We start from the raw sequence: 14,509 nt of genomic DNA, 5'->3' as shown, positions 1-14,509 counted from the left end.
ACTATGCCTGGCTTATGTGTGGTTATAAAAATAAAAACATTTTAGAAAAAAACATACAAGTAAGTAAATAAATAATAACTATGCCTGCCAGATGGCCACCAGCATGGTTCAGTGAGTAAAAGCACTTGCCAAGCAAGACTGACAACCTGAGTTCAATGCCCAGAACCCACAGTGACAGCAGAAAATAGTCCTCAGACCTCTATACCTGCACCGTGGTGTACATAAAATCATTCTTTCTCTCCCTCTCCCTCCCCGCCTCTCCTCTCTCTCTCTCTCTCTCTCTCTCTCTCTCTCTCTCTCTCTCTCTCTCTCTCTCACACACACACACACACACACATACACACACACACACACACACTTCATACACGATAATAATAAAATTGTAAAACTTTTTTCAAACTACCAGAAAATCCTGTGTCCATTTTAAATTGGTTCTTTCTCACTTTCACATTGGCTTGCTCAGGAGGAAGCCAGCTGCCTGTGGCCTGTGCAAACTCAAACAGCCCTCTGAAGAGGACAAAGTGATGAAAGACAGAAGCCTCCTAACAATGAGTAGCCGGGAAGGAGGCTGCCTGCCAGGAGTCACGTGGACAAGCCCTCTCTTGAGAGGGACCTCCAGTCCCACAATACCTTCAGATAACAGAGTCCCTGGCTAACATCTTGGCTTGGGGCCCTGTGAGAAACCCTGAGAAAAACCATTCCTCTCAGCCACTTCCAAACTCCCGACTCACACACAGTGAGATAGAAATTGTCCAGTTTAGCTAATAAACACTGGGATAAATTGCCTCCATAATTAGGGCGATTAAGTCTGATCTCAATTCTGAGGTCATTTTTTCAGTTTTCAGAATTGAAAAAATCCAAAACACAGTATTAAGAAATACTATTAAAACTAAGAATGGAAGACTTTTTGTAATTTGAGGTCTAATTTCCATTTGGGGGGGGTGCTTTTCAAGACAGGGTTTCTTTGTGTAGCAGCCCTGACTGTCCCAGACTCATTTTGTAGACCAGGCTGGCCTTGAACTCATGAAGAGCCGCCTGCCTCTGCCTCCCGAGTGCTGGGATTAGGGCATGCCCTGCTCCTGATTTTCTTAGTTAAATGCTTATAGAGAGGCTGAAGAGATGGCTCTGCAGATAAAGCACTAAATTGCCCAAGCCCAAGGATAAGGTTTGGCGTCCCAGAGCCTGCATAAAAAGCCAGGCAGGCAGAGCAGCTGCTTGTAATCCCAGCACTTGGGAGGCAGAGACAGAATTTCCCCTGGCATGCTAGCTACCTAGACTAGCCAGATTCTGTGAGCATTCAGTCTGGCCAAAGATTTGCTTCAGTTAAGTAGAGAGCACCTGAGGAAGACAACCAATGTCAAATTTGGCCCTACATACATGTACATGCATACACATGTACACATACACATGTACACACTACATGTGTGTATGCACAGTATACACATACCTGTGTATACAAAGTATACACACATGCACACACCACATACATGTGTACACACATGTACACACACACTACACACATGAAAAAAAAACCTGATTTGTAACTATTCCTGGTTACACTCGAATGCAGAGTTGTCCACACTAACCCCAGGACAATCAACACATTTGTTTAATGTTTCATACGCAGACCAAATGGTTTTCCATTGTGCTCATGTGCACACACTGCTAATGTATGTAGAAATTCACGATATTCTGTCTTGTAATGTTTTTCCTTTCATCTTACTAAAACTTGTTTGTTCTGTTTTTCTTAAGACAGGGTTTCTCTGTGTAGTTCTATACTTCCATGGCCAGCTTATAATAATTTTTAATCATATAAAAGTCATATAATTTTCATCTGAAAATGTCTACCTTACAAACTTTTTTAAATTAACTATAGTATCCTTATCTGTTTCATACTACAACTTTTTAAAGATTTATTTATTTTTATTTTATGTGCATTGGTGTTTTGTCTGCATATGTGTCTATGCACAGGAGCCAGATCCTCTGGAACTGGTGTTATAGACAGCTGTGAGCTGCCACGTGGGTGCTGGGAATTAAACTGGGGTCCTCTCAAAGAAGAGCCATTATTCTTCTGATGCTGAGCCATCTCCTTGCCCCTACACTACAACATTTTATCTGTAGCAATTCTATAATGATGATATCTCTTAAATATACATATATATATACATGTGTATATATGTGTGTGTGTACAACTTTATGCCACAAAATAGGATTTATAACTTTTGTGTTTTAAGTTTCACATTTGTGGTACTTTCTTAAGTGATTAGAAAACATTTTCCAGAAGAACACATTTAGTGCAGAAAACACAGATAGAAAGCATGGAATCGTGAACAAAGCATGCGTTTCCATCAGTCTACAGTAGGAATTGTCATAGTAACACATTTCCAATTCACATGTAAAGTGCCCAGTATATTCACTGTATACCCAGAATACGATGGCACTCCCGCTGAAATGACAAGGGAAGAAGGGAAGCAGGAAAAGGCATATAGAAAACACCTTGAGGGTGGAGACAGCACAGTCCCTGAGACTGCTCACTGCTTTCAGAGCTCCCAGGTCCAGTTTCCAGCACCCATCAGGCAGATCACCACTTCCTGTAACTCCAATTCCAAGGGACCCCACACCCTCTTCTGGCCTCCACAAGCACATACACACACAGTACACATAAACTCATATAGGCATACACATGTATTTAAAATAAATAAACAACAATTAATCTACGAGGCCAGAAAGATGACTCAGTGGGTGAGGGATTTGCTGCCAAGAATGAGGACCCGAGTCTGACATGTGAGACCCACATGGTGGAAGGAGAGAACTGACTCCCAGAAGTCACCCTCTGGCCTCCTCATGCACACTGTAGATATACATACATGTACACACACACACACACACACACACACACACACACACACACAAATGTAGAAGTTTTTAATATATCAGAAGAATGAGAAAACATCCACCAGAACTTCAGCCTTGGGGATGACAGACTCACCAAGGGGCTCACTAAGGAGATCCAGAAGAGCTAGGCAAAAATATTTAAAATCATCCTCTCGGAGCTGAAACAAGATGCACAGAAGACAGCAGGACGTAGGGTAGTGAATGCAGGTCTGTGGAAGCCTGGCATTTTTCCCAGGTTGCTTTTCTACTTGAGTGTCTCTGAATCCTGGTGATGAGGAGACCAGGATCCCTGACTAAAAGATGAGGTTCTTTTGAACCTTTGCTTTCTGCACTGGGACCCTAAAGGCTCCCTTGGAACAGGGTGAATGACAGCCAGACACAGATCCTCCAAGAACAGCAGTTCGATTTCAAATGGTCTCAGTTCCTAACATTGAATCAAGATGATCCCAAGAGCCAGGCATGAGACACACACCTGTCATAAGTTCAAGCTCAGCCCAGGCTGTGTAGCAATTGACACCCAATTTGGGCAACATAGTGAGACACTGTCTGTAAAATGAAAGGCTGGCCTGGGCTGCTAGTGACCCTGGCACCTGATGGGGAAAAAAAAAACATTGTTGTAAGGCCTGATTGATGAGAAAAGATGACACTGCCATGCCTGCCTTTTGCAGCAAACTCTGAACACCTAAAGAATGAAGGCACAGTACAGAAAGACAACGGATGGGAAAAGACAGGCCAGGCAAAGGCTGGATCTGGGGAGCTATGTCAGTCCAGAAAATGTGGTCTGTATCTCTACTAGAAATAAAGAGAAGGCTTGCAACAGCCAAAGAGTTCATAATGAAAGGTACTACTCTCCAGAAAAATAATAACCATAAATCTGTGTATTCTTAACAGGACTTCAAAATATACAAAGGAAAGGCTGACAATGACGATGACAAGAGAGTGACAAGTCCATAACTACAGTAGGAATGCAGCATCCTTCTCTCGGTAACTGATAGAATAAACAGAGAAAATAACAAAGATGCAAACTACTGGGACAGCACAATGGGCAAGCCTGGCCAGAGCTGACACACTAGGGAAACGTTACACCCACCAACTATAAGATTCTCTTCAAGGACACGGGATGCTCTTATAATACATGATGGTCTGCTGGGCCAGCAAGCAACTCTCAATGAACTGCAAAGAACTGAGGAGTATGGTCCAGGCCAAAGCACAGAATAAACTATGAAAACATTGCCAAAGCTGGGGGCTCAGTGGCACCTGCCTGTAATCTCAGTACTCAAGAGGCAGAGGAAGGAGAATTTCAAACTTGAGGCCTGCCTGAGAAATATAATGTAGTAATATCTCAGTAAAAATAGGATCAGAGACATGTGCTGGTGTTGAATAATTATTAATAGTTAATATTTAATTATTACTGTAATAAATCAGCAGTTACTTCTTCACCAGTTATATACCCATATAACCACAAAGAGAGACTAGGAACTATTTAAGAAGCCTATAGTGCAATACCATGCAACAATTACTCCATCCTAATCCTCCACGTTAGTATAGTCTCCTCCCATTCAGATTTCTCACACTATGTTTGCTTCTTACTCATCTCCTAGGTCTGGCTCATTCCTCCTGGTCCTCCCCTCTTCCTGCTCTTTCTCCTCCCCTCACTGGACCAGATGTCCCACCCTATTCTCTGTTATTGCTCAGCACTGGCTAGTTGGTTTTTATTGGCAATGCAGAGAACAAATGGTGACATGTTTATACAAACTTGAGACAGGAGATATTTAGACTAAACATCACAGTGCAATGTCCAGATTGAAACCAGAGCGTGGGGTAGAGAGATCAGCATTTGAATGAATAAGGGTGAACTGTACACCATCCACAAGAACAGTATGCCAACAGGACGGCCATGTGAGAGGACCAAAGTGAAAGCCAGGTGCTTACCTGAGCGTGTGTGTGTGTGTGTGTGTGTGTGTGTGTGTCTGTGTGTCTGTGCCTGTGTGTGTCTGTGTGTGTCCATATATATTATATATAAATATGGGGATATATCTATGCATGTGTGCCATACACGATAGTTTTTTTTTTAAAGGCTGAAAAAGGACATACATAGAAGAACTGAAAAAGAAAAAGGATCTCGCAACAGACAGAAACACTGAGGAATTTCTCAATACGCCCAAGCAGATGGACTACAAATGACAGTAAAACAAATCAATGCTGAGGACTCTGCCCAGCAAATTATGAGCTCTGGAGAAATGGATGGGTTTCTTGAGCCAAGTCTAATGAGTCTGCCAGGCTCAGGGCAACAGGGCTGGAAACAAGGGCCGATGGCAGTTGGCAGGGACATGTCAAAGGCCTCAAGTTCAGAGCCTGACCTTGTTCTGCCCAACACAGGGAGCAGCTGGTAGGCATCTGTGCCCAGCTTCGTTCTCAGAACAAAAATGGATTCATTTTCTCTGAGGTTTCAAAGAAAGGGGGAAAAAAAAGCAAGGGAGCATGGCCCTAGTTAATACTGCTACCACAACAAACGTGGGAAAAGAAAGAAGAGGCCAGCAAATGTGTGCCATCCCTCATGTTCCTCTCTGCCCTCAGAAGAATGCTTCCCTCTGATGAGCCAGGCTCAGGCATGCCTCTAGATTGAGCCTACCTTGGGGCTGTTCCCATAGCTGTCAGCTCTCAGGCTCAATGGGAGTGACATTTCTAAAGAGAGATGTGTGGTATCACCCATGACCATAACTACCTTTAGCCTTCAGAACACATGCACGGCTGCTCATCACCTCCCAGCCCAGACATCCTGGAGGAAAGGCAACCTGTGTTCTCTCCTGACTGCTTGCCATTTCCAGGATGCTAGAGGCCCCAGGGAGGGCAATACCTTGCTCAGAGACAACCCAGGCAGGTCTGTGATGCAGCTTACTGGGAAAGCTAAAAACTTGGTATCCTTTCAACATTTTCTCTAAGTATCCAACAGTTTTGTGAATTGGATTTTTCGATATAAAAATAACTGTACCTAAAATTCACATAGAAATTCAATTAACCCAGGACAACCAAAATAGTATTGAAGAAGAATAAAAGTAAGGGATTTGTACTTTGGGATTTCAAAACTTACTACAAAGCTTCAGTAATCAAGTCCGTGTGCTACATAGATGATAACAAAACAGCAGACCATGAAGCAAGCCAGAAGGTTCAGAAATAAAACCACATTTCTATGGTTGCTTCCTTTTTAAAAAAAAAAAAAGCCATTATTTGTTTGTTGTAACTATGTGTGTGTGGTATATACATGTGTGTGCACATGCAGAGGACAAAGGAGGATGTAAGGTGCACTTTTTTTTATTGCTCCCTGCCTTGTTCCCTTGAGACAGAGACTCTCTCTGAACCCGGAGCTTACCATTTTTGTAGTGGTTCTTTGTTTTGTTGTGTTGTATTGTGTTTGTTTAGGACAGGGTCTATATGTATAGTCCTGGCTGTCCCGGAACTTGCTATGGAGACCAGGCTGGCCTCAAATTCACAGAAATCTGCCTGCCTCTGCCTTCCAAGTGCTGGGATTAAAGGTGTGCAGACCATGCCTGCAGTAAGAATTTTGGTTTCTTTTAAAACTCAGTTATGTTGCGTGATTATGGTTTTGTTTGAATCTCAGGTGTGGGATGTGGGGCTGCTTCAGATAGTCCACAGATGCTAACTGTGGTTTGCCCCATGCTCTGACAGGGGCGTGGGTTTTTTTGCTAGCTGCAGATAGTTTACATTTGGAATTCTGGGGACTCTTGAGAAAGGGTACAGGTATAAATTCCAGAGCCCAGAGAAGGACAGAGGATCTCCAAAGAAAGGCTGCTACTGATGCAGTTTGATGAGAAAAAGAAGTTGAAGATATCCTGAAGATTAAGATTTGACTTGCAAGCCAGGCGGGGTGGCGGCGCACACCTGTAATCCCAGCACTCGGGAGGCAGAGGCAGGCGATTGATGTGAGTTCAAGGCCAGCCTGATCTACAAAGCGGGTCCAGAACTGTCAAGGATACACAAAAGAAACCCTGTCTCATAAAACCAAAAATAAATAAATAAATAAAGATTTGACTTGCCCCCAAGGAACCCAACACCCCTAATCAGCAGTAGTCTAAAGAGGTCTATGTCCTTTTTCCCTTCTTTCTCTCCTACCTAGTGTTAAAGGGTTGGAAGAGATTGGGGTGGAATAAGGATTGGAAGGGAGGAAGATAGAGCAACCCAAATAAAATAGCTTTTTAAAAATACACCTACACATGCCAGTTTTATTGAGATTTTTTTTTTTTTTTTTTTTTTTTTTTTTTTTTACTAAGCTGGCAGCCAACAAGGGCAGTGGTCTTCTTGCCTCTGTGTCACACCCCCATCCTCCAGTGCTGGGGTCATGTGCATGTCCAAGACACATGTGAGGAAACAGGGAACCAACTACAAGTTTCCTCAGACTTCCACACTTGTGCTACGACATATGTGTACACACACAATAAATAAATGTAAAAAAAAAAAAATTTTTTTTTTTTTTTGGTTTTTCGAGACAGGATCTTTCTGTGTTATCCTTAGCTGTCCTGGACTCACTCTGTAGACCTGGCTGGCCTCGAACTCACAGCGATCCACCTGTCTCTGCCTCCCAAGTGCTCGGATTAAAGGTGTGCACCACCACGCCTGACCTATAAAAAAATATTTTTAAATGGAGTACTGCTATGTGCTACAACATGAGTATACCTTGAAAGCACAAGTGAAAAAGGTTATTTATAAAAGAGCACATATGCTTACATTTACATAAAATCCCCTCAACAAGACTTACGTATTGAGGCAGAAAACATAGTAGTGATTGGTTGGGGTTGAGGATTAGGAAAAGTAAGCTAAAAGGTACAGTGTTTCGAGGGTGACGAAAATATTCTAAACCCAATCACAGTAATAGTTGAGTAACTCTACATATATACTCAAAACCATGAAGTTGTACATTTCCAATGAGTGAACTGTGCACGTATGTGTTATATCTCAACAGAGCTCTTACCCAAGTATTAACAAATACCCTAATCAAAATAGGACGTATGACCCTGGAAGGTACAACCACGAACACCGGCTATGACTTCTTCAAATTACACCAAATTACACCAAAGAAGGAATAGCTAGGTCCTGGCTTCAGCTTGTATATACCTTCCCTTGAAGTCAGCTAAGTCCCTCAGAAGCAATGAGGGAGTCAATGAATAAACAAAGTTATGCTCATTACCCCCACTATGTGTGTGTGTGTGTGTGTATGTGTGTGAGAGAGACAGACAGACAGACAGACAGACAGACAGACAGATTCTTCCTATAGGGAATGCTGATGGAAATAGTGTTTTGTTTTCCCAGAGATGCCTCCACCTCCTTTAAACGTTTGCAGCAGGGTCACCGGGTTCCTCCAAGGTAAAGCCCACTGTCGAAGGCCAGGGGCCACCTGGTGTGCTGGGGAGAGGCCAAAGAACTAAGAAACTTAAGCAAAGATATTTGCATCAAATGGTACCCACACTGGCTACAAAAACTGACCTGGAAACCATAGCTTCCAAGTCTGGGTCACATTGAAAATACCTCTAGGATGAAGTCTTTAAAGGTTAGAGTCTCAGGGTCCGTTCAGAGTTGTTGAGTCATAGTCTCTGGGAGAGGCCCTGGGACCCTGTGTGCTTTCAGGGGTGGAACATAACCCGATGGGGTAGAACATCTGCCTGGTGTTGGAGCCCTGAGTCCAATCTCCACCACCACGACAACAGCTACACATCCAGAAATGCTTCTGGTCTGGTTTGGTAAGCACTAACAGGAATGGCTACGGACCCACGAGCAAAGAGCATTCAGTGCCCAGTGACAGACAAGTAACAGCCAAGAATAAGGCCACCAAGGTAAATGGCACCCCAGGAGACAGAAGTATTGCAGGAAACATTTCTCAAGCATTCAGATTACTGTTAAAAAAAAAAATCCAAGAAGAAACTGCATAAAAAGAACAGACTTTGGCTCCCCTCTCTCCCCAGTTCCTGCCTGCCTCTGGCACACTCAGGTGACAGCCATGGGCCCATTTGATAGACATCATTCCCAACCCCGGAAGCTAGGACAGGCTGGAGGAGGAGCCACGCCCTGCTGGGGCTGGACCCTCCCCTGCCCCAGTCTGGAAGAGAGTTTAGTTGAACAGAAGGACACAGAGGGGATGCAAAGAAATATTCCCTTTACACCAGTGGTGGAAGGGCTGCTTCACACAGCTGTACACACGGACTGACGTAAATTTTGTTAAAGTTAGGAAGGAGCAGGTGAAGATACCTAGAGCAGTGTAAACTAAAATGGCTTTATTAACTTTTGAATTGGGACCTGGAAACGGTGATAGCTCCCTTGTCTCAGAGAACCCTGTGTCCCACTAGAATCAATAGGTTTGGGGACGTTAAGTGCAGCAATACAGGTGGCACACTGGGCCACAAGTCGTACACCTAGCGAGTGTTCAACAAGCGCACAGCAGTGAATGTGTCTTTTCATCCCCCCCAGCACAGGGCCAATGAAGCCCACAGCCCATCTCTAGGAATCACCCCCGCTGCTTTTCCATAATGACTCCTTCTGCCCCTGGGGACAAGAGGGGTGCAAGCTTGTGAGGTGTCAAATGTGCTATGCTGGGACACGCTGGGGGACACGCTGGAGGACAGGGAAACTAAGAGCCCTTCTTGAGGGGCTAATTCCTTGTGTGCTCTGCCTTTGAAATCTGGGTGAAGTCTGGTTCTATTGCAGTTACGACTCCAACTCCATAAAGAAAGCGAACGCAAGTTAAAACAGCAGCGGCAGGCAGGTCTCAAGCCCACCGAGGGCTAGAGAAAGAGCCTCCTCTCAGCTGTTGTCATTTTGCAGAGGAGGAACAAGTCCCTTCTGACATGGCAGAGAAGAGCTGTGCAGGGCTGTGATCTGGGGAAGGCGTGCAAGGCCAAGTTTGCACAGGCTTTTGGGAGAGCTGCAGTATGGCTGGCATTTGGGGCTAATAGGGCCTACTGTCCCTTTCTGTTACCCTCAGCCCTGAAACTCTCCTAAAGTCTGTCTTGGATTAGAGACTGCTCTCACCCCCACCCCACCCCCCCACTGACTGTGGGTTAGATATCCAACGGGAAGAAGTTTGATTTACAGCCTCCAAAGGGGATCCTCAGGAAGGCAAGCCCGGGCTAACCCTTCCATCTAGTCCTTGAGCCAAAAGGAGCAGGTGATAGAGCTGACACAGTAAACCAGACCCTGATTTAACCTGAGCGCTAGCTAATGGGGAGCTCCGTGGTTACAAGGCAGACCTCTGAAAGATGAACTGGGCCATGATTATTGCAGCCAAGTGAGGCAGAACCAACTGCAGCTGGCAGCAGGCAGCAGGTGGTGTCCATTGACTTGCTGTGCCTGGAGGAAGCGCGCAGAGAAGGTGTCCGAAACAAACGGGAAGCACCTGCTCTTGCAGCCTCCCTGCTACGGCGGGGGGGGGGGGGGGGACGGGGGGGGGGCGGCGTCCCTTTCAGACTCGGATTGCCATGAAAGCGGTCTATTGGTAGCTTGTCCCGTAGGCACTTACCAAAGGTGGTGAGATAGAAGGACAAGCTCGGGTGGGCGCGCCGGCTCCCAAGGGAGACGCGGTGCAAGGAATGCTCCATAGCGTCCCTGTTGCGGCCCGGACAGGAGGGCCTGTCCCAAGCGGTGGTTGTGTGGGTGCACCGTAACCCAGGCAGCAGACTCAGCCGTTCCCCCACCGCACTAGTGTCTCCCGGGTAGGCGGGATCCCGGGCCCAGCTATACAGCGCGTTGGAACGGCAGGGCGCGCCAGCCCCTGATTGGCCCGCGCTGGTTTGAATGGGGAGATTTCCACCTGACCTAGCTGACGCGGGCCAGATCCGGGGGAGGCGTGGGCTCCTGGAACAGGGAAGACTGCCACCAGCCACCAGAGGTAGCTCCTTCCTGGGTGATCCCGCAGGAACTCCACCTCCAGCAGCCGCACCTCAAGCTGCAAGTACCAATTCTACTATGGCCCCGCCGACCGACTTGCCCACTTGAGCAAGCCTGGCCTGCTCTCCCAGCTCCCCCAGGCTGCAATTAGTTAAGTTCGCAACCGGCTTTGAAGTTCAGACCTGTAATCGCCAAACGAACCTAGAGCGAAAGATGTCCGCCCTATGGAGTGGCCCATGAGGGGATGGGAACGTGAAACTGCACATAAGACAGGCCGCCCAGCACCAGCCTGGCTTTCCGAGCCTCTTTTTGCATGAGAGCAGCTGGCGCAGGTCCAGAGAGGAGCAGCTTGCTCCGTTCAGGCTCGGGCCTTCCCATCTGCAGCCTGGCGCCATCCGACAGAAGAAGAGCAAGGCTCACCATCTGCAGACACAGTACAGGGTAGGGCCTTTCAATCTTCCCAACCTGGCGCAGGAAAGGCAGATAGAAGAAAGGTCAACCCTTGCATGGATTTGTCGGCAAACATTCATGAGACACCTCGAGGGAGCGGTTTCGCACCAAGACATCTGCTCTGCAAATCCTACTGCCACTGTGGGAAAAGAAAGCTGTTGGTCTCGTGCAAACCTAAAAATGGGAAGTGTTATAGTCTGTTGCTGGTCCCCTGACTTCATTGCCAGTGGATTATTCGTGGCTCTGTGAGCTGCTCAAGACAAGATCCGAGGAATGTGTCTGTAGTGCCAGGAGCGGAGCTGAGCAATTCACACACATGTCTAGACGTCACAGTAAGTCGAAAAAGTATTAGGTCCAATTGGCCAGTGATAAATCTGAACGTCAGGCAGAAAGGGAAGGCACCTCGCCGGGAAGAGCTAGAAACAGGCAGAGCCGAAATTTGAACTCAAGCCTGTCTGCCCCCCAAAGACCATTACCCTTTATTCCTCCGTGGCCTCCACACACTCCCCATGGCCAAGAGCAAGTATGGGCAGCAGACCTGCCTTTATGAGGACAAGAAATTAGAAGCCCTAAGCTATGGGGAGAGGGGTAGGGTGGGGAGAGTGGAGCATAAGTCTACCTGAGATTAGCAAATGCATGGTCAAGTGCAGATGAGCCCCACACCATAAAGACCACTAGGTTATTTGAATCCTGGTATTTTGCAAAGCTCTGCCTTACTCTCCACCCACATCCCATCCCGAGCCATGAACACTACCACCCTTAGCAACACCGGCCCGCCATCCTAGCCCTGACCGACCGGCAGACCGACTTACCTGCACCCTGCACTTGGGCACGCCTGATCCTCCTCCTCGGTGGATAAGTCTGGGTGCAGGCGTCTTTTCTGGACAGGGAAGTATCCTGGTGTGGCCACTCCATCTGGCCAGAGAAAACGGGCAATTCTAGCTTCAAACAGTGGATGCAAACAGGGGACTGAGCTCCAAAGTGCTACAGATCTGTGGAAGCAGGAGCAGAGCAGAGGTTAGCTATGCCCCCTGCAAGGAGTGCTCAGTCCCAGGGAGAACTATACACAATAGTGCATGCTGAGCACACATGCCTCGTACAAATATGCATACTCCACATGTGTGAGCATACCTGTGAGCATGCGTACCACACACATACTATATGTGCTCCTGATGCACAAGAACACATATATATATATAACATACATGTGTATATAAGACACACTCCAATATACCAACTGCATATACCCTATCCATAGGAACATATTGGTTATAGCCCTGCTTTTTAAGAATAAGAAATATTTGAGTGCCAAGCGGTGGTGGTGCGCGCACACCTTTAATCCCAGCACTCAGGAGGCAGAGGCAGTGAGTTCAAGGCCAGCCTGGTCTACAAAGTAAGTCCAGGACAGCCAAGGCTGCACAGAGAAAACCTGTCTTGAAAAAAAAGGGGGGGGGGGCGCTACAAAGCAAGTCCAGGCAGTCAAGGCTATACAGAAAAACCCTGGGGGAGGGCGGCTAAAAAGGCTTTTGGGGGGACATTTTCACACTGGCTAACAGAGTAACATAACTTCTTGCCCAATAACCAAAGTACTTTTGAAAAATAATAATAAAAGATGCCTGGACTACTATGATAGTCAGTTTTAGTTGTAAACTTGGTTAGATTTGGAATCACCTGGGACAGGAGTCTCAGTGAGGAACTGTCTAGAGGGATTTTCCTGGTTGGGGTAACCGAGGTGAGGAGACCCACTCTGAAAGTGAGCAGCACTGCTGGCCAGGTCCTGGACTGGGTGAAAAGGAGAGGGACCAAGCCTTGTCAATCCTTGCTCTCTGCTTGTTGACTGTAGAAGCCACGTGATCCGCTATCTCTGCCCCTGCCCTGTGGCTTCCCTGCAGTGACAGACTGCAGCCTGGAACTGTAAGTAAAAGAAACCCTTTCTCCCCTAGCACGACTGTGCCTGGTATTTTAATCAAGGTAAACGCATAAAGAAACTAAGACAGACTACCCAATGTTAAATAATATTTTAATAAAGCCATGTCAGGAGGGAAAACAGATAACCAATGGATTAGAATAAAAATTCCAAGCAAACATACTTTATTTAGAAAACAACAAAGCAGATTCATTTTTTAAAAATGTAGAAGGGTAAGTCTAGATCACATGAAATTTTTCAAAGGAAGTAACAGAGTTCAAGGGGGGAAAAATAGACTCAAACAATAAAACCAATGTCTGGTTTTTGAGAAGGCCAATAAACAGAAACCCCTGTAAATAAACAAGAAAAGAAGGGAAAAAAGATAGTTTGATATGAAGGTAACTTCTTAATTATTTTATTTTTAAAAAAAACCGGGCTAGAGAGATGGCTCAGCTGTTAAAGGCTAGGCTCACAGCCAAAAATTAATAATAGTAATAATAACAACAACAACTGTCAGTAGCCCAGCTAGTGGAGCACTTGCCTAGCATTCACAAAGCCCTGGGCTCAATCCTCAGCACCAGAGAAACTGGGTATTGTGCTGATCATTTGTAATCCCAGCATCTGGAAGACAATAATAACTTTTTTTTTAAGATTTATTTATTGCCAGACACAGTGGTGCACACCTGTAATCCCAGCACTCAGGGGAGGCAAAAGCAGGTGGATCTCTCTGAGTTTGAGGCCTGTCTGGTCTACAAAGTGAGTTCAGGACAGCCAAGGCTACACAAGTGAAACTCTGTCTCAAAAAGTTTTATTCTTTTTTTTTTTTAATTTTATGTGGATGTATTTTTGCCTGCATGAGTGTATGTGCACCATTTGAGTGCCTCATGCCCACGGAACCAGGAAGAAGGCATTGGATCCCCTAGGGCAGTGGTTCTCAACCTTCCTAATGCTTCTCCCTCCTTCAATACAATATGGTTGTGGTGACCCCCCCAACCATAAAATTATTTTGTTGCTTCTTCCTAACTGTGAACGTCTGTGTTTCCCGATAGTCTTAGAAGACCCCTGTGAATGGGTCCTTTCACCCCCAAAGGGCTCTCCACCCAGAGGTTGAGAACCACTGCCTAGAGCTAGTGTTACTGAGGGTTGTGATCCACAGAACCTGGCTCCTCAGTCAGAGCAGCAAGTGTTCTCAACCACTGAGCCATCTCTCCAGGCCCCAGGATAACCTTTTATATCAGTTTATAAGTTCAAAAGTCTGGGGGAAATGGGTGATTTTTAGGAAAGAAAACTTGAGGAATGTCCAGGTTGGGGGGGGGAGGAGAGGGGGGAGGAGATAAGAGGGGGGTTAGTGTTCTGCTCACCTAG

General features: G+C 46.0%; 1 protein-coding gene across 5 annotated transcripts in view; it reads right to left on the bottom strand.

Moving 5' to 3' along the window:
- Window positions 1–14,509, bottom strand: part of RGS3 (regulator of G protein signaling 3) — a 142,978-nt gene that overhangs the window by 114,547 nt on the left and 13,922 nt on the right. For 3 of the 5 annotated variants that reach the window (XM_084747960.1, XM_084747955.1, XM_084747949.1), the window contains one exon: window positions 12,051–12,230. In XM_084747960.1, coding sequence (XP_084604086.1) covers window positions 12,051–12,153 — 103 coding nt within the window. In that variant the 5' untranslated portion in view covers window positions 12,154–12,230. Of the gene's footprint in view, window positions 1–10,420; window positions 10,663–12,050; window positions 12,231–14,509 lie in introns of those variants that run through there. The other 2 variants (XM_084747961.1, XM_084747956.1) reach the window with 2 other exon arrangements.

The sequence above is a fragment of the Acomys minous genome, assembly GCF_964271855.1.
Source record: "Acomys minous genome assembly, chromosome: 1".
NCBI lineage: Eukaryota > Metazoa > Chordata > Mammalia > Rodentia > Muridae > Acomys > Acomys minous.
This window is presented reverse-complemented; position numbering and strand designations above follow the sequence as displayed.